This window comes from Ostrea edulis, chromosome 1, assembly GCF_947568905.1.
Source record: "Ostrea edulis chromosome 1, xbOstEdul1.1, whole genome shotgun sequence".
Lineage (NCBI taxonomy): Eukaryota > Metazoa > Mollusca > Bivalvia > Ostreida > Ostreidae > Ostrea > Ostrea edulis.
In genome coordinates, this window is record NC_079164.1 from 27341825 (window position 1) to 27369424 (window position 27600).

The window sequence follows — 27600 nt, forward strand, 5'->3', positions numbered from 1 at the left end:
CGTATCTGTTCACGAGAACTCAGCTTTTACAGCCAGTAAAGATATTCTAACACTATATTGAATTGTAAAACTTAATACTATAGTATACGTCATAAAGAAATGCTTTATTTGTTGTACACAATCCATCTCTGTTTATCCTAAGTCATTCTCGTTACATTTGCAGCATCCATTGCTTTGATTTTTTTTAAAGGATTAACTGAATATACTTCGACAAAGGAGTATATATGTGCATTAATATTAGTAAAGTCAATTTCAGGCATTAAATAAACTAGAAATATGCTAGAATACACATTCGATACGCGAGCGCATGTTCTATCTATAACCAATGTTTAAATCGAGGCATACTACTTACATACATTTTTCATGTGACAGGGGTTTCGACGGTCACGTTTAAAATCAACATTCCGCAAGTTGTTTGGTCATTATAATGATCTAATTTTCAATTACAAGATATCACTGCGTCGAATATTGTCTGACGTGTTTCATACCAATTCGAGGCTGTTCCTCACATATTGATTTTGACTTTGGATTGCTCCATTTGCCTGAGCAAGATGTCGGACACATTCGTGCATTACGGTCATCAGTAAATGCTGACTTTTCCTTGGCACCTGGTCAGATCTTTGGTATTTCTTCAGGTCCGTGTTGCCATTATCCTAATTTTGTATCGTCTATAGCTAGAATATATGAGATTGATTACTGTTTGTAATCTTCACTTGTTCATGCTAACATGTAAATGTTAACAAAGTTAGGAATATCAAGCATCACAGAGAGAATCTACTTTTTCTACGTCGATGTATACATGCAAGTCACATGAACGTTCTGAAGGTCATATAATTAATCGTCTCATCGCAAATCAAAAGTAGTTAGATATATAAAGCGCTGTCAGATTTTCTTTAAAGTGAAATATGTCACAAAAATTATAACATGTAAAATATGTGGCCAAAGAAAAAAACATCGTCATATTTAGAGGCATTTTTCGACAACACCAATCAGTTACAAAAGGAATACACTGTACCTCGTACCTTTTCTTAGCAAAGTAAATGAAAATATGGAGGATATTCAATGTTTTGTTGTTGTATACAGAATTTATTTCACGAGTGAGACAGGATTTTCTTGATATTTTCACGAATGTGGTTTTTCCTTCAGCGTTGTTCCTGTATAAACACTGATAAATACAAATCGCTTGCACTTCGCAAGGATTCACTTTCAAACATACCGACGGAGCGAGAAATCGCCAGTTTGGTTTTATTGTACTTTATTGATCAAATTTGAAAACTGAAGGTGGAGTTTGCAATGAATCTTGATAACAGAAGATATGTGTAGGCTACATATGTAGGCCTAATGTTTACTTCACAGCACATGATCAACTTTTGAGTCGCTTTGACTGAAAGTACCGGGAATTTTAAATTTAGGCCCAACATCATACGTCATATACCAGAAAAAGCTATAGGCCTATAATTTGGACTTTTTGTATTTAAAAAAGTTTCCAACATAACTTACCATAGCATGCAGCATTGTCGCCAAATGAAATCCAACACAGTAAACTAAGCGTCACAGATCCATGTCAATCGATATGACGTGACATCATCTGGTGCATTTTGCAAGGCATGACACATTTTCTGCTTTGGTAGGCGGATCAAGCAATTCCCCCAAGTGATTATTTTTGGGCATTCAAATAAAAAAAAACATTAAAAATCAATTATACATATAACGTAATATGAATGATCTTTTGTATTACGGATAAATATTGTCGGCAAATAGTCCCGGTTATCATTTTCACAATGTGAAAATAACACTTCTTATTTTCACAGTATGAAAAAAAATAACCGTAAAAATAACAACTTTTATTCAACGGATAAATTCCAGTACTTCACTGTTAAAAATATAATAAACATGATTTTTTGCTGGTTTATCACAAAAATACCAGCAAACAATCCTCATCTTGCGTTTAGACCATACCGTTGTAATCACGCATTTGACTATCTTCTTCTATATCTCTATGGCTAATCAGGGACGAATCGAAGGTTTCAGTAAAGTATCAAACTGCCATACATAATAGATTAAAATGTGAAGACTTATACAAAATAAACATAAAATAACAAAATAACGATTTTACAAACAGATTTATAGCATGTGATGACAGTAAAATACATGTATGACATTTTCCCAGCGATACAACGCTGGACTTGTGTCATGAAACACTGTTTCATTGTGACGCCATATAGTACACTGAATTACTTTTCTTTACAGCACTGTGGGTTCTTCTCTTTAAACCATAAGGAGGCTGTGTACATTATGATATTTCATATCCGGACTATTTATTCTCACTCGTGGTACTCCAGCTTAGATTAAAGTACATGTGAATTTCCTGTGTAGGAATAGGATGTTGTTTTGTGCGTTTCATATGGATGGTTTCAAGCGGAAGAATGATTTTGTATCAAATATAGATTTATGAAATTGATCACTATCCGTCACTTCACTTGTTCATAAACTAGTTTTTACAGCCTTGTCTCAGTGCACATTTACTTATGAGGGCTTATTTAGTATTCGTGTTACAGAGACAGAAGGAAGGACAGAAAATATTTGTTTACTTGTTATTCTTCCGCATTTTTAATGATTAATATTTTCTATGGTCGATGAGGATGTATTTTGTGGTAAATATAGTAGTAGTTCTTCTCATCCAAAACGTTAAAGGTAACTCTTTACAAGTATTTCGATAATGATGAGTGTTATGATGTATTTAACCAACGATAAAACGTTCTTTCGTCTATTTTGTGATAAAATTTATTCTAATGTAAACTCTACAGTCAGTCAAGTGATTTGTCTATTCCTCATAGCGTGATTCAAACTTGTTCAATCCATTTCATTGTCTCATTTAATGGCTTTTATATCAAATATTTCTGCAAAACATTTGGCTGAAAACGAAAATTGAGTTTGATAATTTGAAAACACTCAAAAATACGGATCGAAATAAACTTTTGGGTGATTTCCCTGAAAATCAGTGGTCAAAATGAAGATTTTCAGTACTAGGAAATAAACCCTTCCAACTTGGTCACAATGTGATTTTAAAAAAGACAATTGACTATAGCTGTTTGATTCTGACAAAGAAGATTCACGAGCTTTAATTCTAAAACTTTATTTTATTTTCTTACATTTAAACTCTTGAATGATTATATATCAAAATTACAGTGGCTGGTTTAGGACAGGTGGAAGATTTTGTTTTGAAAACTTCGTTCCCACGAAATAAAATTCGTTCCCACGAAATAAAAATTTGTTCCCAAGAAATAAAATTCGGTCCCACGAAATAAGGTATTCTCAATAATTTTTGTCAAAGGACTTCTAAGCTTGTGACTGAGTCCATAACATTTAATCACTAGTCAAACTGAACCTTTATTTTGCTTCTTTATATATTAATCAACCTTTGAAGCACCATAAGCCATAGCATCTATATATCAGTAAAACAATCCTTAACATATAGTTTGTGACCATGCACTTCTCTGCTCTTATTAGCAGAGAGTAACCTATATTCTATGCATTATAAATAACTTTTCACATCCTCATGTCGATGCACATTTATTGATGAGGACATATCTAAGGTCCATGCTACTGAGGTCAGATGAATTCCAAAAAAAGAATCCTACTTGTTTACTTCCGCATTGTTAATGATTAATATTTTCAATGGACGACGATGGTGTATCTTGTGGTAGTAGTAGTTCTTCTCATCCAGAACATTAAAGGTAACTCTTTACAATGTAAAACTTATACGTACCAATTTTGATGCACGAGATGCGCATTTCGACAATAATGTCTCTTCGGTGATGCTCAACCGAAATGTTTGAAATCCGAAATAAGTTTTAGAGCTATTATAGCCAAAAACAGCGTGCCAAAAAAAGCTGGAGTCATATTCGTCTAAGGATAAGAGCTATGCATGAGGGAGATAATCCTTAATTTTGAAATGAATTTCTAAATTTTATAACAGCAATTAAATATACATCCGTATTTTCAAGCTAGTAACGAAGTACTTAGCTACTGGGCTGTAGAGACCCTCGGGGACTAACAGTCCACCAGTGTTTTGACGAGGAATGCTATATCAAAGAGTGGTCTTTCAACAGTAATATGTTAGCACACTGACACTTCCTGTATCTAACCAAACATATGACATTATTTTGACTATCTTGTGATAAAATTTATTATGATGTACACTCTACCGTCATGCAAGTGATTTGCCTATTTCTCATACCGTGATTCAAACATGTTCAATTCATTTATTGTGTAACTCAATGGCTTTTATATCGAATATTCTTGCAAAAACAATTAGCTAGAATTGAAAATTGAGTTTGATTACAATGAAAATACTTACAAAGTACGGTTCGAAGTCAGATACCTTTGGGTAACTTCAGTGGAACTCAGTGATCAAGATATAGATTTTCAAAATTAGGAAACAAAACATTCCAACTTGATTATAACACCAAAGATTCGGGAACTTTAATTCTTAATCTTTATTTCCTTTTCTTTGATTTAAAATCTTGAATAATTACAGACCAAACTCAATGTTAAGGTTATGGTTTTCACTTGTTTCTAGAAATTCCAAGCAGATAAAAACATGCCACTAATAAAACAGAATAACATATATCTATTCGAAAGTGATAATGATTTTCTGTTCAAATATTGTCTATGCATAATAGTTATTTGTTTCAGAATGAATTTTTCTTGATATTAGTCTATGAATGTTTCTGTTTTGAACTGAAAGGTTCGTTGATCAATTCTTCATGCAAGAAAACAAAAGACTGGAAGAACTACGATTGCCAATGCCCCATAAATCACACAATTTATATCAAACATCACGTCATCGAGGATGGGTTTCAAAGATTATCACCTATCGACATTGTCCTCGGGTGTAACACCACGAACGCTGTGTATTGTGGTATCCAGTTCCCAGTCAACCATCGGACAGAAAGAAACAACAGTGCTTTTGCATCTGCTGTCAAGATGTGCAATGGCAAAAACCGGTGTAATCTGTCAAACGAATATTTTCAAACAATGGAGACAAGTCTTCGAAAATCCTGCAAAGACTCCAAACGACCAGGGCTTCAGAATGCGTCATTTCGACAGAGCATTGTCTATGAGTGTATCCAAGGTAGTGTAATGAATGTCAAGTGAGAAATTTGATGTCCTAGAAATTCTTTGGAAATCTCTGGTCTCCATTTATCCACTTTTCTCCATGTTTGTAGATTATCAAGTCGTTGATACATGTGTGTGCAGAAAAGATACCAGAAGTCCCCAAATTTATCTACAGTCGACTGGTAACAAGGGTAATTGTTCTTGTCACATAAGTGGTGACGTGTCACGAGTCGAAATTTTACAGACTGTTATGGTGGAACTTATGATGTCTGACAATGGAATCCTTCATTACGGTTAGATGTTATCAATTCAAAGTAAATAATCAAATTGTATATACGACAGATAGAAATACACTTATTTTAATACATACTTGAAAAAATAAACATTATGTTTATCTTCTTAAGTATATTTGCGCCTGGGAATAAAAACTGGAAACAAAAATATCGAAAAGTATGGTTTTATTCTCTCATATATGATAAGTCATCAATTACAAATTGGAGAGACAATGGGAGTTTGAATGTTTATTAAACAGGTTGGTACCTGACATTTGGAGTAATGTCAATTTTTTGGGGAAGCGTATTTTTAATTTTTACGTTGAAGGAGAATTAGGAAATCGAACAGAAAAACTGGGGTCGCAATGCTTGTTATTGAGCTACATTGTTCTAAACATGACGTTTTTGCACTTAAAATGTATTCAGTTAAACTTGATTTGTCTTTTAATGTCAACAAGATATCAGTAACACACAATTCAATCATCATATAAAATAGATACAGATAAAAAATTTAACAAAAGTAATAGAAATAGATAATGACCTTTATGCACTTGATATACAAAAAAATTCATGATGTCAAATTTGAGAGTTTAAAAATCGCTAAAACGCATCAAAGATGTGTATGGCCGAGTTGCAGTTTGGAAAATTATGCACGCTTGCATTCACGAAGTAAAAACATGCACGTATTTAATATAGTTTATACGTATGAAGCTTTGAATGACCGCAATAAGTATTTAGTGTGATAATGACCTTGACCTTTAGCCTTTGGATTTCAAAAGCAACATGAATCTTGAATGTCATCAGGATTTGAAGTCTGATAAACATGCACCAGCAAGTACATTTATAAATGTTAGACGGAAGCTCAAATCTACAGTACATAGTTAAAAAGAGACCATGACCTTTGACCTTTTGACTTCGAAATAAATAGGAACCTTCCTCTTTTGGATGTGATCATGTTATGTAAGTTTCACAAAGATGCCCAAAGTAGTATGAAAGTTAGAGACCAGGAAAGCTCAAATTGATGGTATTTAGTGACAAAGTGACCTTGACCTTTGGACCTCAAAATAAATAGGAACCTTCCTCTTTTAGATGTGATCATGTTATGCAAGTTTCACAAAGATCCACCAAAAAGTATGAAAATTAGAGACCGGACAAGCTAATTGTGGACGCCGCCCGCCCGCCCGGACGGCCGCCTGCCCGGCTGGACATCCATCCTTCGCCAATTTAAAAGCCGAGATTTGCTACACAACTCGGCTAAAAAGGCATATTAGAACTAATGTAAATTTCTAAAATTTCATATAATTTTCAAGGTCTTGTCTTTAAATTCGAAATTGAGCTTTAAAAAGTGGGGGTTGGAGATCAAATTTTTGAATTATTGGTGAAAATTCTTTTTTTAATTTTTATACAAAATTTCAAGTAAATTAATTTTAACTATTTTAGGAATCGGTGTTATGTTCGGAAAAATATATCAACAAAATTTATAAATTGCAACTTTTGAACTAGTTCCAAGTCTCAACTACTTGTATCATAAATTATAAAACTGAAATACACGTATAGGAGTATTAAAACAGAAGATATATTCCATGAAACAGATACTGTAATATCATGCAGAGACTCGCATACATAGTTCTGCTGATTTAATCAGATACATAAAATGTGAAATATCAGCTTATCTCTGGTAATTATATTTCACTCTGATTTAAATATAAATACCATGAGAAACAGATACACAAGGTGCTCCTTATAAACACATCAGTTCCATCTGAACTGAGTATCAGTTACCCTATTCCAATTCCATATGAACTGAAATATGTTGAATGCCCAGTTCCATATGAACTGTTCAACTGTTCCATTTGAACATATACTTATCAAATTCAGGGTTCCATTGAACCACAAGTTCCATATGAACATCTTTCTAATATAGCATCAAACCAAATTCCATTTGAACTGGCAGACCAATTCCATATGTGAATTGGCTAAATTATCATACGCTCTATAAGTAATCTCCATACAGCATTATAAGACCAATTCCATATGAACTGGTTATTACAAAAAATTACTGATTTAATGTAGTATTATCCATCCAGTAATGAGCCATCTGTGAAGTATAACATTGTGTTATCTATTATATAATTTATATTTTTAAAAGCCCATCATTCTCAAAAACCCATCATGTTATACTTAACTTAATTGTGTCGTATAGCTGTCAGGATGGCCCCTCTAATGTTCCGAAAATATTTTGGCATGCCAAACTGCCAATTGAAGTGTACCCCGTCTACATAATTACTATCCATAGATTTCTTCACCCCTTTGATTTTCCAGTATGTTATGGCACTGTTTGGTGCGCGAGACAATTCTGCCTTTAATAACTTGTTTGCCTCTCTCACGTTCTCATTGTATTGCGAAGGTTGTACCACACGAGTTACTTCCCTTGGCAACAGTTGACACAAACACTTGTTTGAAGTTATATCGCACTTTCCACACCTGTGCCATCGCAATGAGTTTAAAAATCACTTCCTGGGGCGTAATATCTAGGGAGTCCATATCATTCCCCCCAATCTGAATTATCAGGCATTTGGGCGACGCTCCCACAATGTTGATGAATGAATTCAATTTTTTCACATCCCTTGAATTTGTAATGTTTCCCCCGCTTATCCCATACAAGTGTGTTTTAACATTTACATTATTCAAGTTAAAGTTTTTGAGCTCAGGTTTGCTCTGTATATAGGATTGTAAACGTTTCACGTGGGAACTTCCAATGACTACAACATCCATGCCGATTTCCTCGGTAATATCGAATTAACGTTTACCTATATCAGGTCCAGGTTAACACTGGTTAGCATCCGATGACACTCAAACAGGTACACTCAAATATATGCAACACAAATTGACTTACATGTGCTCTGGCTATAGGCCCTAATGATCTTCAGAAATGAAATTTTGTTTACTCTGGACTTGTCCAGCCATTAATTTAGAAATTTCTAGAATGCGCCAATATGCGCCCTTTATATGCAAAGTTGATTAACTCAACAATCAAAATTACCTCCCCTTGCGCTAAACATGAACAGTACAAGAGAGATAACTCTAATAAGATATACAAGCCTACAGTTTGCCAAAAATTAGTTTATTTCATAAACTCTATTTTACGGTCAAACCCTATGAAAATTTGAATCGACACAAAAAATTTCAACTTGATAGAGTTCAATAATAAATATCTTCGAATGTTGTCTATGCAATTGAATTTAACCTTTGAGGACTGATTTATATAGATAATTCTAAGGAGTCACTAAGTAAAAGACTATCCGGACACAGGTTTCAAATCAATACTGGCAGTAATCAAATTTGTCTATAAACATTTCCATATGCATTCATCTACATTATTCCAGTCTATCCATGAGAGTCAGAATTGTAGAAAAGGTTACCATCATAACAACCCCCCTTTCGTAGACAACGAGAAGATAACTAGATGAAGACATTGGGCACTGTATTTCCATTTGGGTTCATAGACAACGTATACAATGTAGAAAATATTACAAGTCCATTAGGAAATAATGTGCATGTTATGGGACTTTTCCAAATATACAAAGACGTAAACGCAGTCATGGGCATCGTTCATATAAAAGATCAAATATATATGATGTCACATTTGATTCACTTTAACCTTACGTCAGCACACAATTTCGTCTACATCATATTCGCACAAAACTTTACCTGCTCCATTTAGAGTTTTGAATACTTTTTTAAAAAGCAAAGCTAGTCCGTACTTGGATTTTTCAACACCAGAATACAGATTTAATCGTATGGTGATAGGTGTTGCCAATCACATGCTCTTTAAACCACCGCGAATCATCCCATCAGTTCCTTGAACTTGAATTTACTTCCATTCATATGTCGATTCGATATATCCCAGTGAACTCAAAAAAGAAACACCACAGAGTCGTCCACTTCTGCTTCATACTTAGACATTTTATTGAAACTATATGTTAATAGTATATGTTAACGGCAAACAAACAACTCAATTTTATGAAAAACGGGATGATTTTAGCTACTCCATCGTCAACTTCCCATATCTATGTAGCAATATTTCATTATCACCTGCATATGGTGTTTATATCTCTCAAATGATTCGATACGCAAGAGCTTGTTTTGCGTATGATCAGTTTTTAAATCGAAGTAGGCTACTGACAAATTAATTGATGGTGCAGGGGTTACAATAGTCTCGTTTAATGCCAGCATTTCGCAAATTATATGGTCGTTATAACGATCTAGTTTGCAAATACAACCTATCATTGGGTCAAATACTGTCTGAAGTGTTTCATGCCGATTGTTAGGCCGTTCCTGGCACACTGATTTTGAGTACAGGTAACTCCGTTTATCTGATCAAGATATAGGGCTCACAGCGGGTGGGACCGGTCGACAGGGGATGTTTACTCTTCCTAGGCACCTGATCCCACCTCTGGTGTGTCCAGGGGTCCGTGTTTGCCCAACTATCTATTTTGTATTGCTTATAGGAGTTATGAGATTGATCGCTGTTCGTTATCTACACCTATCATCTATTTATTTTTGATACTCTAGAACACCAGAACTACAATGTTGATTTATATGGAGTCAAAGTTCCCCCTTCAAAAGAGAAACTTCTCGTGAAAATAAAGACTCATTCTACAGAGAGTCGAGTACTGATTAAAGTGGCGGGTGAGTATTCTAATGATTATTGTAGCGGGTAAATACTCTAATGATTAGAGTAGTGATTGAGTACCCTACTGATTATAGTAGCGAGTGAGTACTCGAATGATTAAAGTAGCAAGTCAGTACTCTGCTGATTAAAGTAGCGATAGAGTACTTTAGTCTAGTGGGGTTTTTTTATCCAGCATGCCACAATAATGAAACTTTGACATTCTGTACATTATCCAATCAGTAGGCTACAATTGTAGGTAAAGTTTGACTTAAGAAAGATCCAAATCGTCAGTATATTGGCACATTACATTGCAATCACTGTGTAAATGTGTAACTAAACACAGCTGAAGAAGATCGTTCCACGTCGAACTATTTTTTGAAATTCTTTTTTAATTGAGAGAGAGAAAGAAGGTGAAGAGAATATATATCGAGCGACAAGTATCCTCGGGGATAGAGTGTCCACCAGCAGATATACATGTTCGATGGTACGTGTCGGATCCACAACGTGAATGCAAGGTCAAATACAAAAAATTATACAAAGCAATAAAACGACCAACGACACGAACAACCAGACATTGACAATTTGGTTGTTCGAGTCGTAGGACATTTTAGTGTCTTGTATAACTTTTGTGCAAAAATATAAAAGTTAGGCACAATTAGAGAGCAAATGTTAAGTTAGAATAATTAAGGTAAAAAAGGTTAGGTACTAATACGTAGCATTGTGGATTCTTTATATACATGTAGTAGTTATGAGATTGATTGACAGGGGATGCGTAGTCCTCCTAGGCACCTGATCCAACCTTTAGTATATCCAGGAGTCCGTGTTTGCCCAGCCCTATATTTAAGAAATAACGTTCTTGTTTTCGTGTATGTTGCAGGATAACCCCCTTGGTCTCGAAATGTTGTTTGAAATATAAAAGCCTAGGCTATCGCCTCAGAAATAAATAGCCGATCTTTTTGTATATACATGTAGCTAGGAATTAGGTCACTGTGACGTCATGGCAGTTTCCGAAATGGTCTACATTGTTTTTGCTGACGAAAAGGGTGAGATGGTAGGGGTATTCTATATCTATTTTGTAACTATTTTGCAAAAATATTTCAAGTATTTAGTTTGATGTTCACGGATTATATCAATTGCTTCGAATAGAGTCCAAGAAACACTCGTCTGTGCATCGCCATGTTTGCATATCTATGACTCTCAGAATGCAGACGATTAATTTATATTGAATGACAAATGTTCTTCATTCATTTAGGAATTTGTTTTACAACATATATTGATGTATTACAGCATTTTTTTTTTCCTTTCATTTTATTCAAGTATAAAAATCCCAGAATGTCATGATTATAGATTTAAAGTAATTCCACCCTCCTGTGATGTCATCAGATTTTGCAAAATCAATTATCTATTTAGATTTATGCATGATAGGAACATAAATTTTGTTGGAGTATTTTCCGATACTTATTGTAAAAAATCTTGTTAGAAATAAACTATTTCAAAAGTCTAAGTTTTAAAGGAATAATCAATGATACATGTCAAAATATTGAATCCAAGGGCAATGCCTCTGTTTCTATTGATTTCTTTATCTAGTCTATTATGCGATAGATTTCCTTTATTTTTTACAGACATTTTGTATATTTTTGTGAAGATATAGTTTCATGAAATTGTTATGAATGATACTATATCGTCATAACCAGCTTTTATGAAAATTTTATTACGTTGTTTACGGAAAATAGCAATTTTCTGACGGTGATATACGATTCTGTTTATGTACGTCTCTCATCTTAAAAAGTGTGATGACCTATGTATTTTATTTGATAATTTGTTAGTTTTAACTCTAATGAATGGAAATAAATACACTTTTCAAACTTGTATCAGATAAAACTGCGAGTATGGAGTCACCTTAAAATAACAAAATGAAACTGGCATAATCTATAGCACTATGCAGTTATAACAGTTAAAGAATAAGTAACTGTATGAATATCATGATATTACATATGATGATATAATAACCTAAGGATAACCCATAAAGCTTAAAGCTTAAAGCTGTATGGTCCGAATTACAATATTTTTTTTCCATCTCGTAAAAACGCTATTAAATCATCGCACGCATGTAGTTATGAGACAATGTTTTAAGTAAGATACAAGACTCCAATGGTCTATTATGTCAGAAACGGGACTGATCACTTGCCGCTACGCGGCTCGTGCCAGTCCCGTATCTGACATAATAGACCATTGGAGTCTTGTATCCCTTACAAACATTTTTCTATCTAAAACAGTATTTCTCATAATATTGGCCTGCTCTTAATAATACTGGACTATGTTCAGTATAGTATGAAAAATAAAGTACTGTCAAGACAAAGAACTGACGTCACAACAATGTTTTAATTGAAAATAAAGTATTTAATCAAATCATAGCATTAAACTTATCATAGAAGCAGGGTAATGGCTGATATTTAAGGGTTTATAATTGCTTTTGGTCATTGTCTTGTTTTGTTTGCAGGAAATGTAACATTTTATTGTATGAAAGAAGAATTAACTGCCAACACCAACGAAAACAGTCAGTCAATAAATGATTCAGAGAGTCTTTTGAATTGCACATCAATGGAAAACTCAACTTCAACATTACTGTCGACAGCAGATCTCAATACAGCTGCTATCTCAAAATCATCCTATTCGGGGAATATTAATCCCAAAAATGGTGGTACCACTACGAGCAAAATGAGAAAAGGTGATAACTCAAGTAATGGTAAGTATAGTTTGCAGGAAGACCATCCATATAGAAACATAATCATGGTCATTATGATAAGCCTGCATTGAATTATATCCCATGGTAATTTGATCTTTTTGTCAGACAAAGCTGAGATAAGGAGTTTGGTTCTTATCTTTACTGCTATCATGTTGCTGGTGATATTCCTGTTCCTGTGTTCCGTCATCCAGAGAAGGTAATATAATTTATCATACTGTGGAAAAGAAATATTTAAATACTAATTTTCAAGATGCTTTTCAACAATATTGGAAATGTTTATTATCATCATTTTAAATTGAGATAGCCTGAATGATTTGATCTTGTGGTGGTTTAATTTTCGTGGGTACCTCCATCTCACTAACTTCAAACAACAACGAAATTCACAAAGATCTAATGTAATGTGTTAATGTATAGAATTCATATCCACGAAATTACACCCCAAATGAAACTGTAACATCTACACATTCCACGAAAATGCGTAACAAGAATTCTATTCATGTAACTTTATATTTCGCAGTTTTTTGCCTGAATCCATTTTCAAGAAATGTTAAATTCATGGTTTCGTGTCCATTCTATATAAATGACCTTTCTCGAACGAATTCATTGCAATTTTACATGTAGTACACGGTTTCGAGATACTATGAAAATAGCAAAAATTACTATGTGGTGAAAAAGCGTGTTGAATGATATACATGTTCTTCACAATGATTCACCTTTATACCTTTCCAAAAATGTCGCACGTCATTAAGTATTATACCAATAAGGCATTCTAATCACTAGTATCTATTCATATGAATACATTTCCTGGTTTCTGTATCGAACCAAGTGCCATAGAATTCTAACGTATCATTTCTACTTTACAGAAAGGATAGAGATCTGCTGAAGGCTATATTCCATAGACTGGAAGAGATTGATTCTGACACGCGTGTGCAACGCACGGAAATAACAAGTCAAGTACAGAGATCTGAAAGCAATCGAAACTATCAGGAGATTCCGTTACAGTTCCTAAACCATCCAAGGGTCAAAAGTATAAATAATGCTGTGTATGAAAGTGGCACTTCAAATCAGGAAAACGCAAACGGTGACAATGAACAAGACGTAAACTCATTGGCGAACTCCTTGGGCGCACAGAGCGATCGTTTCTTGCTGGAGAATGACAATGGTAAAGGGGTGTATGAACTGCAGAAACAAATCGAAATATGATACCGTTACTGATTTTTAAAGTTTTAATCAATGTTTTGTCACCTGTGACATTTTTCCTGATTATACTTTGTACATCGTATTTGACAGTCGTCGTGGTTGCTTTACTTTTCCTACTTTAGACCTCTCCAGAACCTCTAGACCATTATCTGAGACAGGTATCCCTGGGCAATCGGGATTCAAGTTTAGTTAGAAATTAAAAATCAAGTCCATTCGAAAGCCTGATAATTGCAGGATAGTAAAAATTAAGTGAATATTTAAATACTTTCCTCTCAATAAACGATTTTCCGGAAAGGCAGAAAATCACAAGGAAGTTTATCTATTGGAAATTCATGTTTGGCCATACCATGAAGACCTGCCATACTCTAGGACCATGATAAAATCACAACAGTCGATATAGGGATATATATAGGGGGATTCAAAAACACACTTTGTATAATGTCAAGTGAATATCAAATCAGCAAATTCAAGCTTGTTCAAATTATGACATTTGGGGGGACAGATGTCACCACGATGAATTTCAAGTTTTACACAGGAGTATACAAGGAACTTTTCTCATGAAGCACTAGACAACAATTTGTCAAATCAACAAGCAGGGATATATACGGAAATCCATTCGAATAGATCTCATTCATACCAATCACATGAATGCACTTCGTCAAGTGAATATACAAGTTCCTCGTGCGGTGTAAAACCACGATTAGACAGAATAGGGACTTAAAATTTTACATTACGAATGTATATCGGTAAGGTCTTCATTTCAAGAACAGCATAAAAATGCAATTCCAAATTAACATAAAATATCCTAGCGAGATGTATTCACCATCGATGGTTAAAAGTGCCGTTTTAGAAGGAGAGTAGTCTGAAATAGAAAATGCAAACCTCTGCTAGACTCGAACCCGCTATCTAAAGATCAGCAATCTTAAATCCCTGCTAGACTCGGACCCACTATCTACAGATCAGCAATCTTAAATCCCTGCTAGACTCGAACTCGCTATCTACAGATCAGCAATCTTAAATCCCTGCTAGACTCGAACTCGCTATCTAAAGATCAGCAATCTTAAACCCCTGTTAGACTCGAACCCGCTATCTAAAGATCAGCAATCTTAAACCCCTGCTAGACTCGAATCCGCTATCTACAGATCAGCCATCTTAAATCCCTGCTAGACTCGAACTCGCTATCTACAGATCAGCAATCTAAAACCCCTGCTAGACTCGAACTCGCTATCTAAAGATCAGCCATCTTAAACCCCTGCTAGAATCGAACTCGCTATCTAAAGATCAGCAATCCTAGTCAACATATAGAAAACATCTGGTTATCATGTGGCATAGCATACATTGGTATGTCGATTCGATCTACCCCAAATGAACTCAAAATAAAACATACCACGAAGTCTTCCGTATATGTCTCATATTTGGATATTTCATTGAACATAGATGTTAACGACAACCCTAAAAACACAATTTTATGACGAACGAGATGACTTTAGCTTCTCCATCATTTGTATTCTTCTCCATCATTTGTGTAGCAATACTTCATTATCACCTGCATATAGTGTTTATGTCTCTCCAATGATTCGATATGCGAGAATATCTTATGTCTATGATATAATTTTTAAATCGATGCTAGCTACTGACAAACAAGTTGATGTTACAAAGGTTTCAACAGTCATGTTTAAGATCAGCATTTCGCAAACTTTATGCTCGTTTTAATGATTTAGTCTGCTGGTACAAGATGTCACAGAGTCGAATGCCGTCTGATGTGTTTCCACACCATTGTTAGACTGATCTTTACACACTGATTTTGCCTAGGATTACTCTGTTTACCTGATCAAGATATAGGGCGTTCGGCGGTCGTGACTGGTCAACGGGGGATGCTTACTCCTCCTAGGCACCTGATCCCACTTTTGGTACATATGTATACCCAGGAGTCCATTTTGTATTCTTTATAGGATTGATCACTGCTATTTACCTTCATTTTAGTGACTTCATCCTAATTACAATGGGTTTTCATTAACATTTCTTCCTTGTTTTTAAACATTTCATCAACAGAATAAAACGTGATATGAATACAAAACACTTATAAGAGAATACTTTGTTTGAGACCTTTGGATATTTGATCACTTAGAATTCTCGATTAATCAGGAAGTTATAAGATATCATCAGTGGCATCCATCAATTCCAAATCCTCATAACCTTGAAATTTTCAACCGGAAAACATGATGAGCGACGTCACTCACTGGCATTATCTATAATATTTCCCAAAGTGTGTGACTTTATGATTTAGGAATCGCTCATGTGTGGTAAGTATGACAAAGTCCCTGTTCATTTTCTGATTTCATCGCTTATTTATAGAATATTACTATTCATTAGTCCAGTTCTTTCGCAGATTCGTAAAGTTTGTTACACACGTTAAAAGGTATTGTGTTTTAGATCAAAATATCTCCACTCAGTTAGCAGATTTGTTCTACTTTATTCAATTCAGATCCGAATCTAAATTTGAAAATTAGGCGAATAAAAGATGTATTTCCAATTTAAACATTTTCACAGATTTAAGCTAATGTTTTTCTCAGGAGCGTAGGAGAAGGGCTCGACCGGGGCACCTCCACCCATCCCCACCCCCTCCTACAGGAACATACCTGCCCCTGTCAGATTAGAAGTAGTTTCAATCTGAGTAATTTGGTATAAAGTTCAAACAATCATTTGATTTAAAATCACACCTTCCTTTTCCTTCCAATTCTTCCCCCAACTCCAACCCCTTTGTCGGACTGCAAGCATTTTAGAGAAAAGAAAAGTTATATATATAAAATGATAATTATTTCCTTTCATCTGTATTTTCATATTGTCAAAATAGTGAAATAATTAATCATATGAAAGTTATTTATGGAATATCTGACTATACGTTTGATGTTGTGTGTTAAGCATTACAGTCTGGATAACATATTAGCCCGAATATTGTTCATCATCTGTTTAATGATCATTATTTCGTGTGAATGAAATTAACAATAATAAAATATATGAAATGTGTACAGACGTTTAATTATGATGATATAGATGACCCGAGGTTACTTGGAGTAATTTTGAACTTTTATGTGTATGAACCTTGACATGTAGTATGTCTCTTTGAACGACTGAGAATTCCAACAGAAATGAAAGTAGAATATAAATATGAAAATTAGATTTGAGTTTTGAAATACATGAGGGTATGAACTGCAACGCTTCACGCCGACATACTAACGCGCTTCATGAAGTATGCTAGTGTAAAGCCTCGCTGTTCATGACATCATGCATACTTCGATACATAAAGTCTTATATCCATCAATTTAAAACGTCATTGATATTCCCCGGTAGACTACAAAGGAGGTCAAAGGCGGTTGGGGTGGGCAGAAATTCTGGTTTGGTTCACTTAAACCGGGTATCTCCACCATTAGCGTTTATGACGGCTCGTAGACGTTCTTTTGACTGACAGATGGTCCGAATTGTTCTTTGAGGGATAGTATGCCACCATTCCATTATCTTGTTGATTTTGAGGCCGAGGCTGACGGCTGTGCACACGTCTGCCAAGCTCGTCCCAACCTGTTCAACCGGATTAACTTATGAGGACATGACCGTTAATTAAAGATATTGATGCTATTTCTTTGAAGGAAATTCCATGTCAATATCGCAGTGTGTAGCGCATGCATTGCTGAAAAATTAATGCGCTGCCCAAAATGTCTGTACTGCCGTATCGATTATGCCAATACAGACTGCAGGACATCATTTATATACCGTTGAGCAGTTATGTTTTCGTGTAAAATGACCAACTGGGAGCGAAAATTGTCTTAATCACGCACCAACCCACGATGCCACCTCCTCCACATCTGTCTGGTGTAATTGTCTACGTAGCGTTCATGCACACTTCGGTAAACTCATATTTTGCCGTCCGCATTTCTGACGTTCAATCTGGATTTGTCAGAAAACCTATGTAAGATATTTTGCAGAGAGATATCATGACGTTTCAATATTCAAAAAACTATTCTGAATTACCATGGTGTCCAATTGTTTGCCTCGTCGTCGTCGTACATTTCTATTCCGCAAGTGACGTTGTTGTATGCATGTTTGCTGCTGTTGTCACAAACTGTCGACCAGATCTTAGACGATCATACCGAGTGGTTGATTCGACAAATCACTGCACGTGACATCGTTTTACTTTCTATTTTTTTAGTAGTAAGTGTATTTACAACGATGTTAAAATTGGTTTCTACCCTTTCATTGCTTTTGAAGAGCGTCTGGAAAATTTCGTGCAATACTACTCACAACGTGTCAACAATTACCACAAGTAATTCAGGTGGTGGATTTTAAACATCGGCCTCATGTATAACGGGGGGATTTTACCAGGAATTTGAAGAAAAAAAATCATAAAAATATTTTATACAATGTATAGAAGAGTTCGTCAGTATATTTTCTAAAATGACATTTATTTCTTAAATGTATAAACAACTGTCTGTTCTAATATTTCATTTTAGGACATAAAGTTGTTTTGATTAGTTGCATAAGTAAAGAATCTAATAACAAATAAATATAATCGGGGGGGGGGGGGTGGGGGGGTGGACAATGTTAATTTTCTGAGATTTTTTTTTTTTACATGTAAAGTAAGATATATTGGGTGACGTCCGTCACTTTATGCAATAGTACTAAATGTTTTAAAGGGTGTGTGTTGAACTAATGAACTGATGCCCTGTAATGAACAAAAGTCCCCTTCCTCACAATAAGATTTTGAAGTTAAAGTAAAATATTTGAGGTGTATCTTTCTTTCTTTTTCAATCTATTTTTATTCCCCGCTTGGTCCCCTACTTTGAAATTTGATAAACAATGATATGTGCTGGTAGTAATGCCTTACTCTAGTATGTCAGTTTCGAGATGAAAGGTATTCTGTGCAGGAGATGCATTTCGTGGAACTTAAACTATGGCAAGCCTTTTTACTATTTATTCGAAAAATAAGATATCTCATTAAATTCATTTGTTTCCCATCTCATTTTTGAAAATGAATGTCTTACACATAACCTCTATATTTCCTTACAATACATGTAAATGTGAATGCTTTGCAATGCTTCATGATTTTACTTTTGATATATTTTGCGTTGAAACTTTTTACGTACTTCACAGGGCTTTCGTAACACCCGTTTCCTTTGAACAAATTGACGTTAATGATGTCACCAGGGAATGATACAAATCATGGTGAGTTTAACGTTTGTGTACCTTAAAATGTGATTTCCGAAATATACCAAACTCATTATACACTCGACTAATATTGACCTAGATTGTGAAAGGTTTAAGTTGTGCAGAGCTTATGTATAAGAACACATATGCAATATGACAGGCCGTTTTACTATTTATTGATTTATTTATCATATACAATGATTTCTCCTATGCATTCTACCACCAACCTCCCATTTAATGGCGGCGAAGTTCAAGGAAAACATTGATTCCGCCATGATAAACCTAGCAAGTTGTGTGAAAATAATTTCAGCGAGTTGATTTCCTTGATTTTTGTCAGGAACTCATAGAAAATTAAACTTACATTTTTCTGTATTGTTATACTCCATATCTCTTGACAAATAGGGAAATAATTATGTTTTACTTGAATATATTCAGGAATATTGCCGGGACATGAAATATGTGCTTTATTTGTTGTTATTTATTGATTTTAATATGTATAAAATATAGCTCGAATAACCCATAAAAGTAACCTAAAGTCTCAAAACCTTGGACCTTTTGCCCCTAGCAGGATCTTGTCCTGAACCCACTGGAGGCTTCAGACGTGTTTTTTTAAAACTAATCCTGGATCCACCATTGCCGTGTGTATTCGGCCAGAATTAAAACAATTGAAAGAGATATCTCTTTGAGTTAGAGAGATATATATATTTTTGTTGAAGAGAAATCTCCTTAAACCATATCAAGTTTTAGGGGCCAGTCCCTTAAATAAGAGGCCGGGGGAATTATACATCAACATACTTTTTCCTATGTTTTGTTTAGAAAACACGTGTTGTTTGGTTTATTTAGCTTGATGTCAATTCAGTATAAGTAAATAAACTACTATTTAGCAAAAACTTTCAATGCGATGCACTTTGTACACAAATTAGAGCAAAAAAGTAAGAGGTTCGCGCCTGAGATTTGGAGTAATTTCAATTTTTTTGGAAGTGTATTTTTTATTTCTACATTGAAGGAGAATTAGGAAATTAAAAAGAAAAAACTGGGGTCGCTAACACTTGTTATTGAGCTTCAGTGTTCTAAACATGACCTTTTTGCACTTAAAATGTATGCAATTAAACTTGGTTTGTCTGTTGATGTCAACACAACAGGAGCAACACAAATCAATTATTACATAAAATAGATACATAGTCATGTCTTCTAACGCTACAGATTAAAGAAAGTTTAATACTAGTAATGGAAATAAATAATGACTTTTGTGCACTTGATATACGAAAAAATTCTTGATATCAAATTTGAGAGTGCAAATGTATATATTAGGAGGACAGGAGTCTGAAGTTTTATCAATTAAAAAAAAAAATCCGGGGAAAAATATCCACCGTCTTCTAATAAGAAAAAAACGGTGGATTTTTCCCCCCGGATTTTTTTGATTGATAAAACTTCAGACTCCTGTGTTTGGAGTAATGTCAATTTCTAAAATTTCATATAATTTTCAAGGTCTTGTCTTAAAATTTAAAATGAAACAAAAAAATGTGGGGGTTGGAGACCAAATTTTTTTTTATTATTGCTGAAAATACGGAATTCTTATACAAAATTTCGAGTAAATTAATTCAAATTGTTTTAACAATCGGTGTTCTGTTTGGGGAAAAAAATATATCAACCAAATTAATGAATTACAACATTTGAACTTGTTCCAAGTCTGAACTACATCTATCATAGATTATAAAACTGAAATACATACACATACATGTATAGGAGTATGAAAATAGAAGATATATTGGATGAAACAGAAACTGTAATATCACGCAGATTTAGAACTTTTTGATTACAGTTTTTTTCGCCACAAAATATAGTCCCTACAAAACCATTTCAAAGTTTTAATTGACACATTTTTTTCAGCTGGATAGAGTTCAGTAATAGATGTGTAATATGTTTGCACCATTGGGATTAGTATTGAACCAGTCAATATTTAGTTGTAGCATCCTGTGCAGGCTCAAAAGCTCAGTTAACTTTAAAGAGATATCTGATATCTCATTTAAATTCTTATAAAGATCTTTAAGTTAAAGAGTAAGTAAAGGATATAATAAGAGATAAGATATATATCTTTAAATGAAAGCCAGAGATATCGCTCTATGTGAAAGATTGATCTTTACGAGTGAAATAGATGCCTCTCTATCATAGAAAACTATAATGTGTAGCGGTCACCCAGCCAAATGCTGATCACGCTCGCCGTTGCTTAACTTGCGTGATCAAGAGAGACACTCTACTACATCACTAGAAAAGCTAGCTCTCTAGCGAGGCAGTATAAATTCCCTCTTATACTGACCGCTACAGAACAATCTCTAAGTTGGGATATATATTTTAACATTTTCTAAAGAAATATCTTTTGTTTTATGGATGTACTTTTGTAACAGACATATCGTCTTTTAAGAGGTGTCATATTCTTGTGTCACGTGTCTTCTTAATCCCATGGGGATACGGGTTAGAATGTCCCCAGTATTCCTTGCTTGTCGTAAGAGGCGACAATGGGGCGGCCCTTCGGATGAGACAGCGAAACCCGGGGTCCCGTGTCACAGCAGGTGGGGCACGATAAAGATCCCCCTGCTCAATGGCCATAAGCGTCAAGCAGAGGCCTAAATTTTGCAGCCCTTCACCGGCAATGGTGACGTCTCCATATGAGTGAAATATTCTCTAGAGGGACGTTAAACAATATTCAATCAATCAATCACATGTTTTCTTCCCTTTCTCTATGATGTAAAGTTGATTTAATACAAGGAGAGTCTGTCGGTCCATAGTTTCTTCATGTTGCACAATCTCAGCTCTGTTTTTGCTGAGTTAGGAGCAATCAAATAAACACTAATGTAGACATGAAAAATGTGATTTGTTGTAAATGATGAAAATTATGAAAACTATATAAACCACAATAGGGGATCAGACTAACAGCTAATCACATAAAGGTTTTGTCGGTCGCTAAAGCTTCTTCCGGCACGTGCGTATTTCCAACTTTGTGCTAATCCATGCAAGTTTTCCTTGTAAATGCATTTGAATCTAAAACCTTACGAACCTGATTTTTCAACTGTAAATATTAAGATTTCCCAATGTTTTGGTCGTTGATGTCATTCAAAATTGCATTAATAGTCACTTCCTCCTGAACGCGCTGATTATACGCGTACACTGTACGTATGAATACAGAACAACTTAATAAAATATAGTACGTAAACCGCTGCGGTTTATACCCTCATTCATTTTCAAAACAGAAATTTATGTCTTAATAAAAGCATTTTGCCGACACTAATTTGCACCTATAGATAAATTTTGAAGTATTTTAAAGATGCAGGAATCACGGCGGGTGTGACCTGACAAAACATGAGATGTTTACTCCTCCTCGATACCTGATTCCACCTCTGGTGTGTCCAGGGGTCCGTGTTTATCGTGCTATTGATTCTATATCTATTATAGGAGTTATGAGATTGATCAACGTTCCTGATCTTCACTTATTCATTATTAAAAAAGGAGACTATTGAAGTTCGATGCTTGCAAACATTTTCGATTAATTCATGCATTGCACTTGAGTGATGTATTTTAAGAAACAAATCTCATTTTTGAAAATGCACGATGAATATGAACTGCGATGTTAATGCACGATGATATGAACTGCGATGCTAATGCACGATGAATATGAACTGCGATGTTAATGCACGATGAATATGAACTGCGATGTTAATGCACGTTGATATGAACTGCGATGTTGCTGGTACACTGCATGGGGCGCTTTAGTTTGGAAAAGTTTGCCAGCGTGAAGAGTTGCAGTACAAAACTGAAAATTGTTTTTATATTTAAATTCTACTTTCATTTCTGTCGGAATTTTCAGCAGTTAAAAAAGACGTACAATATTCATGAAGATTCATATGCGCATAATTCACACCTACAGCGAATTCATGAGAAAATGGAACTTTATCAAGTACTACAATTTGTAAATGTATCAAACGCTAAAACTGTGGAAAGGTAAAAAAAAAAAAATAATAAATTTAAATCTGTTAAAGGTACACATGAACATATGATAACTGTATCATATTTTCATATGCTGAATGGTGTTCAGTGTTTAATTTAGTAATTATGCAGTTTTTTATAAAGAAAATTAATGTATTATCATTACATTCATTGACAGAGAAGTTGATAGTGCTGACAACTTTAGTTGGAGCCCAAACTGTCTTCGGTGTGACGATTGTCATCTCCCTTCTCGTCTTGTTTCTGTATATACGGTAAGATTGGTCGCAGTAATTGCAGAACATCAAACTCGTGTCTTTTTATGCATGTACAAAGTCTATAAATACATGTACATTTATGTTAAAACCTCACTATGAATCCAAGGCAATATTGCAGCTCTGTTTGTTTCCATATCTTAGCAAGACAGAAAACATGTTATAGCGTAAAAGCTTATCATTTACTAAGTCCCACAGGACTGTAATTTGGGGGGGGGGGGGCAGTCTTAAGTAAGTCATGAAAAATAAACCGAGAAAAACAAATGGCTGGAAGACATACCAGCATTACGGAAAGTTTGATGACATAATTATGTCATAATATGAACTGTTTCTCGACTAGAGGTGCGAGATATTAAAGTATTACACAACAGCGATCTCCCAGCTACAGTATTGCACACAAATGGGATAGTGCGATAAAATACAATATAATATCTTTTTGGAATCAAAAGTGTTCATAAAAAGGACAAACAAAAGTGGACAAAAGTCGAGAAAATAGTCACGTAAAAGTGTGGTGGGTGGAGCGGGGGCCGTGGTGTATCACGCGTGTGGCGTGTGTGATAATATTCATATGCCTGTATGATGACTCCGCTAGGAGTGTCTCTTACTCTATACCTATATATGTTAACATTTTTATGATTTATTTACTATTGTAAATGGTTAAATCAAAGGATAAAGTGTGTTTAATGCACTACTCATCAATAAAGTAAGCATCTTGGTTACTTATATATAAAAAAAATGTTCGATCCAATTATCCGGATGCTTCAATTATCAGGGAGATTTTGCTGGGAACCAAAGTGTCTGGATTACGCGGCTCCACTGTATAGGTCTCAAACTACCAGGAAATGGAGGAAAATACGCCTTCAGGAGCCCATGTTTTAATTTTCAGATTTTATTACCATGGCAACCAATTTTCAAAAATAATGTATATGGTTCTTGAAAGTACATATGTGAAAGATTTTAAAGGTCCATTATGACAGCTGCTACTAGCCTGGAAATGGGTCGAGATACACTCAGGCACCTGCCATCCTGGAAGTAAACAATCAACAAAAATGAGGAAAATATACCCATTTTCAACCCCTCCTAATTAAAAAAAAATTGATTCCCAGTATAATGACAGATATCAACTTTCAGTAAAATTCCTAACCATTCCAACAAGGCCAATTTGCAATAGGTTCCTTGATTCCTTTTCGAGATATTTTACATCAAAGATGCAGCATGCTCTTTTCAACTTACCGTTTAAAGTGAAAGTAGAATTGCCCGCCTAGAAGTCAAACTCTCATACATCTCACAGTCACAGTTTCGAATCCCATAAAAAGGCACTGGATCAATGTAGAATGGTCACCTCCCTATATTAATACAGATATCAATAACAATGAAACTATTTAAGGTGGGTCCTTAGTCCTGGATTTCTGGGGTTTAGGTAGCATTTTTTTGTTTGGAATCAATAGATTAACATTAAGAGTAATGAGAAAAGGCAAATTAGTTAAGGATTTCCAGATTTATTTTCATTACAGACACTACTGAAGTAATGTACCCTATGTAGATTTTTATGAAATTCATTGGAAACAGTTATCTGTTGTTATTTTAAAATAAAAACAACAACAAAAATTTTAAATTGCATTTATTTATCAGGAAACATGTCAAGAACTAAAACACATGTCATTTTCACTATGTTCATCAAGTTTTAGTATGATAAGTGCAAAATTATTGAATTAGCCTTACTCTCCAAAATGTTAAAAAACAAACAAATATGGACACAATTTCCTTATAGCATGGTTTACATATCATTTTTTCTGGTTATATTAGTAGATGTACATCTGTTATAGTTATTTATGAAAAAAAATCCATACTTTTCCTTAATAATTTCAAATCTATAGCTTTTATTTCTATAATTTATAGTATGTATACCCCCATAAAAACCCTAAGTCTGGCACCATACAACTGAGCTATTCAAAACCACTCATGGATTAAAATTTTATGTAATTTCATGAAAAGACACAGATAATAATTCCTTATCACCTTGGTAAAATGTTTTTGAAAAATATAGGAAATCTATTGCATAATGGACTTGATAAATAATTTAATGAAAACAGAGTTATTGTCCTTGGATTCAATATTTTGAAACGCATAATTGACTATTCAAATATAACTAAGACTTTTGAAATATTTTATGGCTAACAAGATTTTTTACAATAACTATTGAAAAGGACTCCAACAAAATTTATGTTCCAGTCATTAAATTATTGACTTTGCACAATCTTATGATGTCACAGGAGTGTGGAACTACGTTAAATTCTATAAAATACTCTTTTAACATATTTACATTTTAACAATGGTCACTTTAGCTTAGTATTGGCAATTCGCCAGGTATATTGAGACTTATATGATATCTTGCTGCCATTTCAAGTTACACAGTTCATAAATTGATTCTGTAAAATGGAGTATTTGGTGTGCTAATGACTAATGAAGAAGACAACACTACATAACATTTAATTAAGTTAAAGTTGAAAACAAGATGAACATTGAATTTCATTATTACATTATATCACATTTCCCTGGGAATACAAGTGCTCCTGATCTCGAGCACTTGAAATTGATATACATGTATGTCCGGATATTTCATGGTTATAATAGATGAGTTATTTCCTGAATACATCCTGTATTTATTCATCATCGGTTTTTATATATATTCACAGGAAGAAATTAATGTTTCTACAAAATCAAATCACAACAGTTTCACTACTTTTGACACAAAAGGATACTGTCGATGAAGACGTGTGCAAAAACTGTGATGAAACTGACAAGATAGATGACGCAGCTGTAATAAATCACGTGATCAACGAGGAAAGTGCACAGCCTCTTCGAAATAAATTCAAGGAAATAGACGAAGTGACAAAGCCTAAAGGAAAACGGAAAATGTGTAAATCAGACAGCGAGCTGTCCTTCAGAAATAAAGTGCTTATCACAACAAAGCCAAAAGCAGATCAAAAAAAACCAACGCTGTACGAAAAATGTCGACTCCCATTTGAAACATGCGAAGACTAAGGGAAACTAGCAGAGTATATATAGCATCATTGTAGAATTTCATATATCATACACTATGGCCCATGACGTATGTAAATTCATGATATTTATAACGATATGTCGACGATGCTGCTGTTATACTGAATGCAGCTTGATATATATACATTGCTCAAACATGTTTGTTAACCTCCTGTACATTTGATATATAAATAATCCTGTTTATCGGTTGTTTCAACATTTGAATTTTTCAGAACTTAAAAAGGTTGGGAAGTATCGCAGTAGTGAAATCAAACTACACAACAGCTCCTCGTGGAAGTTGAGACAAACCATATTTTTATTCATTTTACACTGGATCTGTGCTTCATGTAGATGCTGTTTTTGACCGAATATTGTGAAGCACACATGCGCAATTCTTACCCACAGAATTGCTCTTTGACATTTACTTTTTGAATTCCAGTATCAGAATTCTTGAGATGTTTAATTTTACACAAATACGATTTCTTTCATGTAATCATATACAGTTTTGTGTTAAAAAAATTATTTGATCTTCTTTTTCAAATGCAAAGTTACAAGGACATCAGCTGTCACCAAAAAAATTCAATTCAATTAAAATTGCTTCCAAATTATACATTGTATATCTCAGTAATAAAACCAATATTCAATTACTTCAAACACTTTTTAATCTCAAAGCAGGCATATGTAATCTTGGTAATTTAATAATCATTGTCTTGCAAGACAACAATTCTTCCTTACACATTTCTTTACACTAACAGCAGTTATCGACCGTAGTTTTACTAGGTTGTCGGGATTGCTGAAATTGTTGGAAAATCTGGGTGTTCTTTTTTTTTTTTTTTTTTTAATTTCTTGTTTACTTTTATTTGAAAACCTATATTATATCATAGGACTATCTTATGAGTAGCCATTAAATATAAGGTAATTCCACCCAAATGTTGTAAAACAAAACACATTTTTGCAACCCCGAGGGTAGAATTACCTTAATATTTTTCTTTCATATCTCTTAATTTAGTTTTCGTTTTCGTTGCCAAGCAATGTCATATTGAGAATTATTAAATTTTTCGCTATACATGAAAAAGATGACACCAGAAACGA

At 34.3% G+C, this 27600-nt stretch overlaps 2 protein-coding genes and 1 long non-coding RNA gene across 6 annotated transcripts; 2 read left to right on the forward strand and 1 right to left on the reverse strand.

Moving 5' to 3' along the window:
• Positions 1–83: 83 nt before the first annotated feature.
• Positions 84–2558, reverse strand: LOC130052567 (uncharacterized). Its single transcript, XR_008800911.1, has 2 exons — positions 1501–2558; positions 84–674 (listed from the first exon to the last, which is right to left on the reverse strand). It is a non-coding gene; the product is annotated as an uncharacterized LOC130052567 (long non-coding RNA).
• Positions 2553–17041, forward strand: LOC125663858 (uncharacterized). 3 transcript variants are annotated; one of them, XM_056157729.1, is made up of 7 exons: positions 2553–2654; positions 4751–5137; positions 5232–5414; positions 9969–10085; positions 12569–12814; positions 12920–13010; positions 13678–17041. In XM_056157729.1, exons 1-7 carry the CDS (start codon positions 2630–2632, stop codon positions 14015–14017), a joined length of 1389 nt encoding a protein of 462 aa, XP_056013704.1. In that variant the 5' UTR covers positions 2553–2629; the 3' UTR covers positions 14018–17041. The 3 variants fall into 3 exon arrangements, with proteins under 3 accessions (XP_056013704.1, XP_056013638.1, XP_056013667.1); XM_056157663.1 differs by having other exon boundaries at positions 2562–2694; XM_056157692.1 differs by lacking the exon at positions 2553–2654 and adding an exon at positions 2731–3737.
• On the forward strand, positions 16189–26712 carry LOC130052563 (uncharacterized). Of its 2 annotated transcripts, XM_056157785.1 has the most exons (4): positions 16203–16317; positions 19160–19231; positions 23373–23466; positions 26163–26712. In XM_056157785.1, the coding sequence occupies exons 2-4, from the start codon at positions 19201–19203 to the stop codon at positions 26509–26511; spliced, it is 474 nt and encodes a 157-aa protein (XP_056013760.1). In that variant the 5' UTR covers positions 16203–16317; positions 19160–19200; the 3' UTR covers positions 26512–26712. The 2 variants fall into 2 exon arrangements, with proteins under 2 accessions (XP_056013792.1, XP_056013760.1); XM_056157817.1 differs by lacking the exon at positions 19160–19231 and having other exon boundaries at positions 16189–16317.
• The last annotated feature ends 888 nt before the right edge of the window (positions 26713–27600 follow it).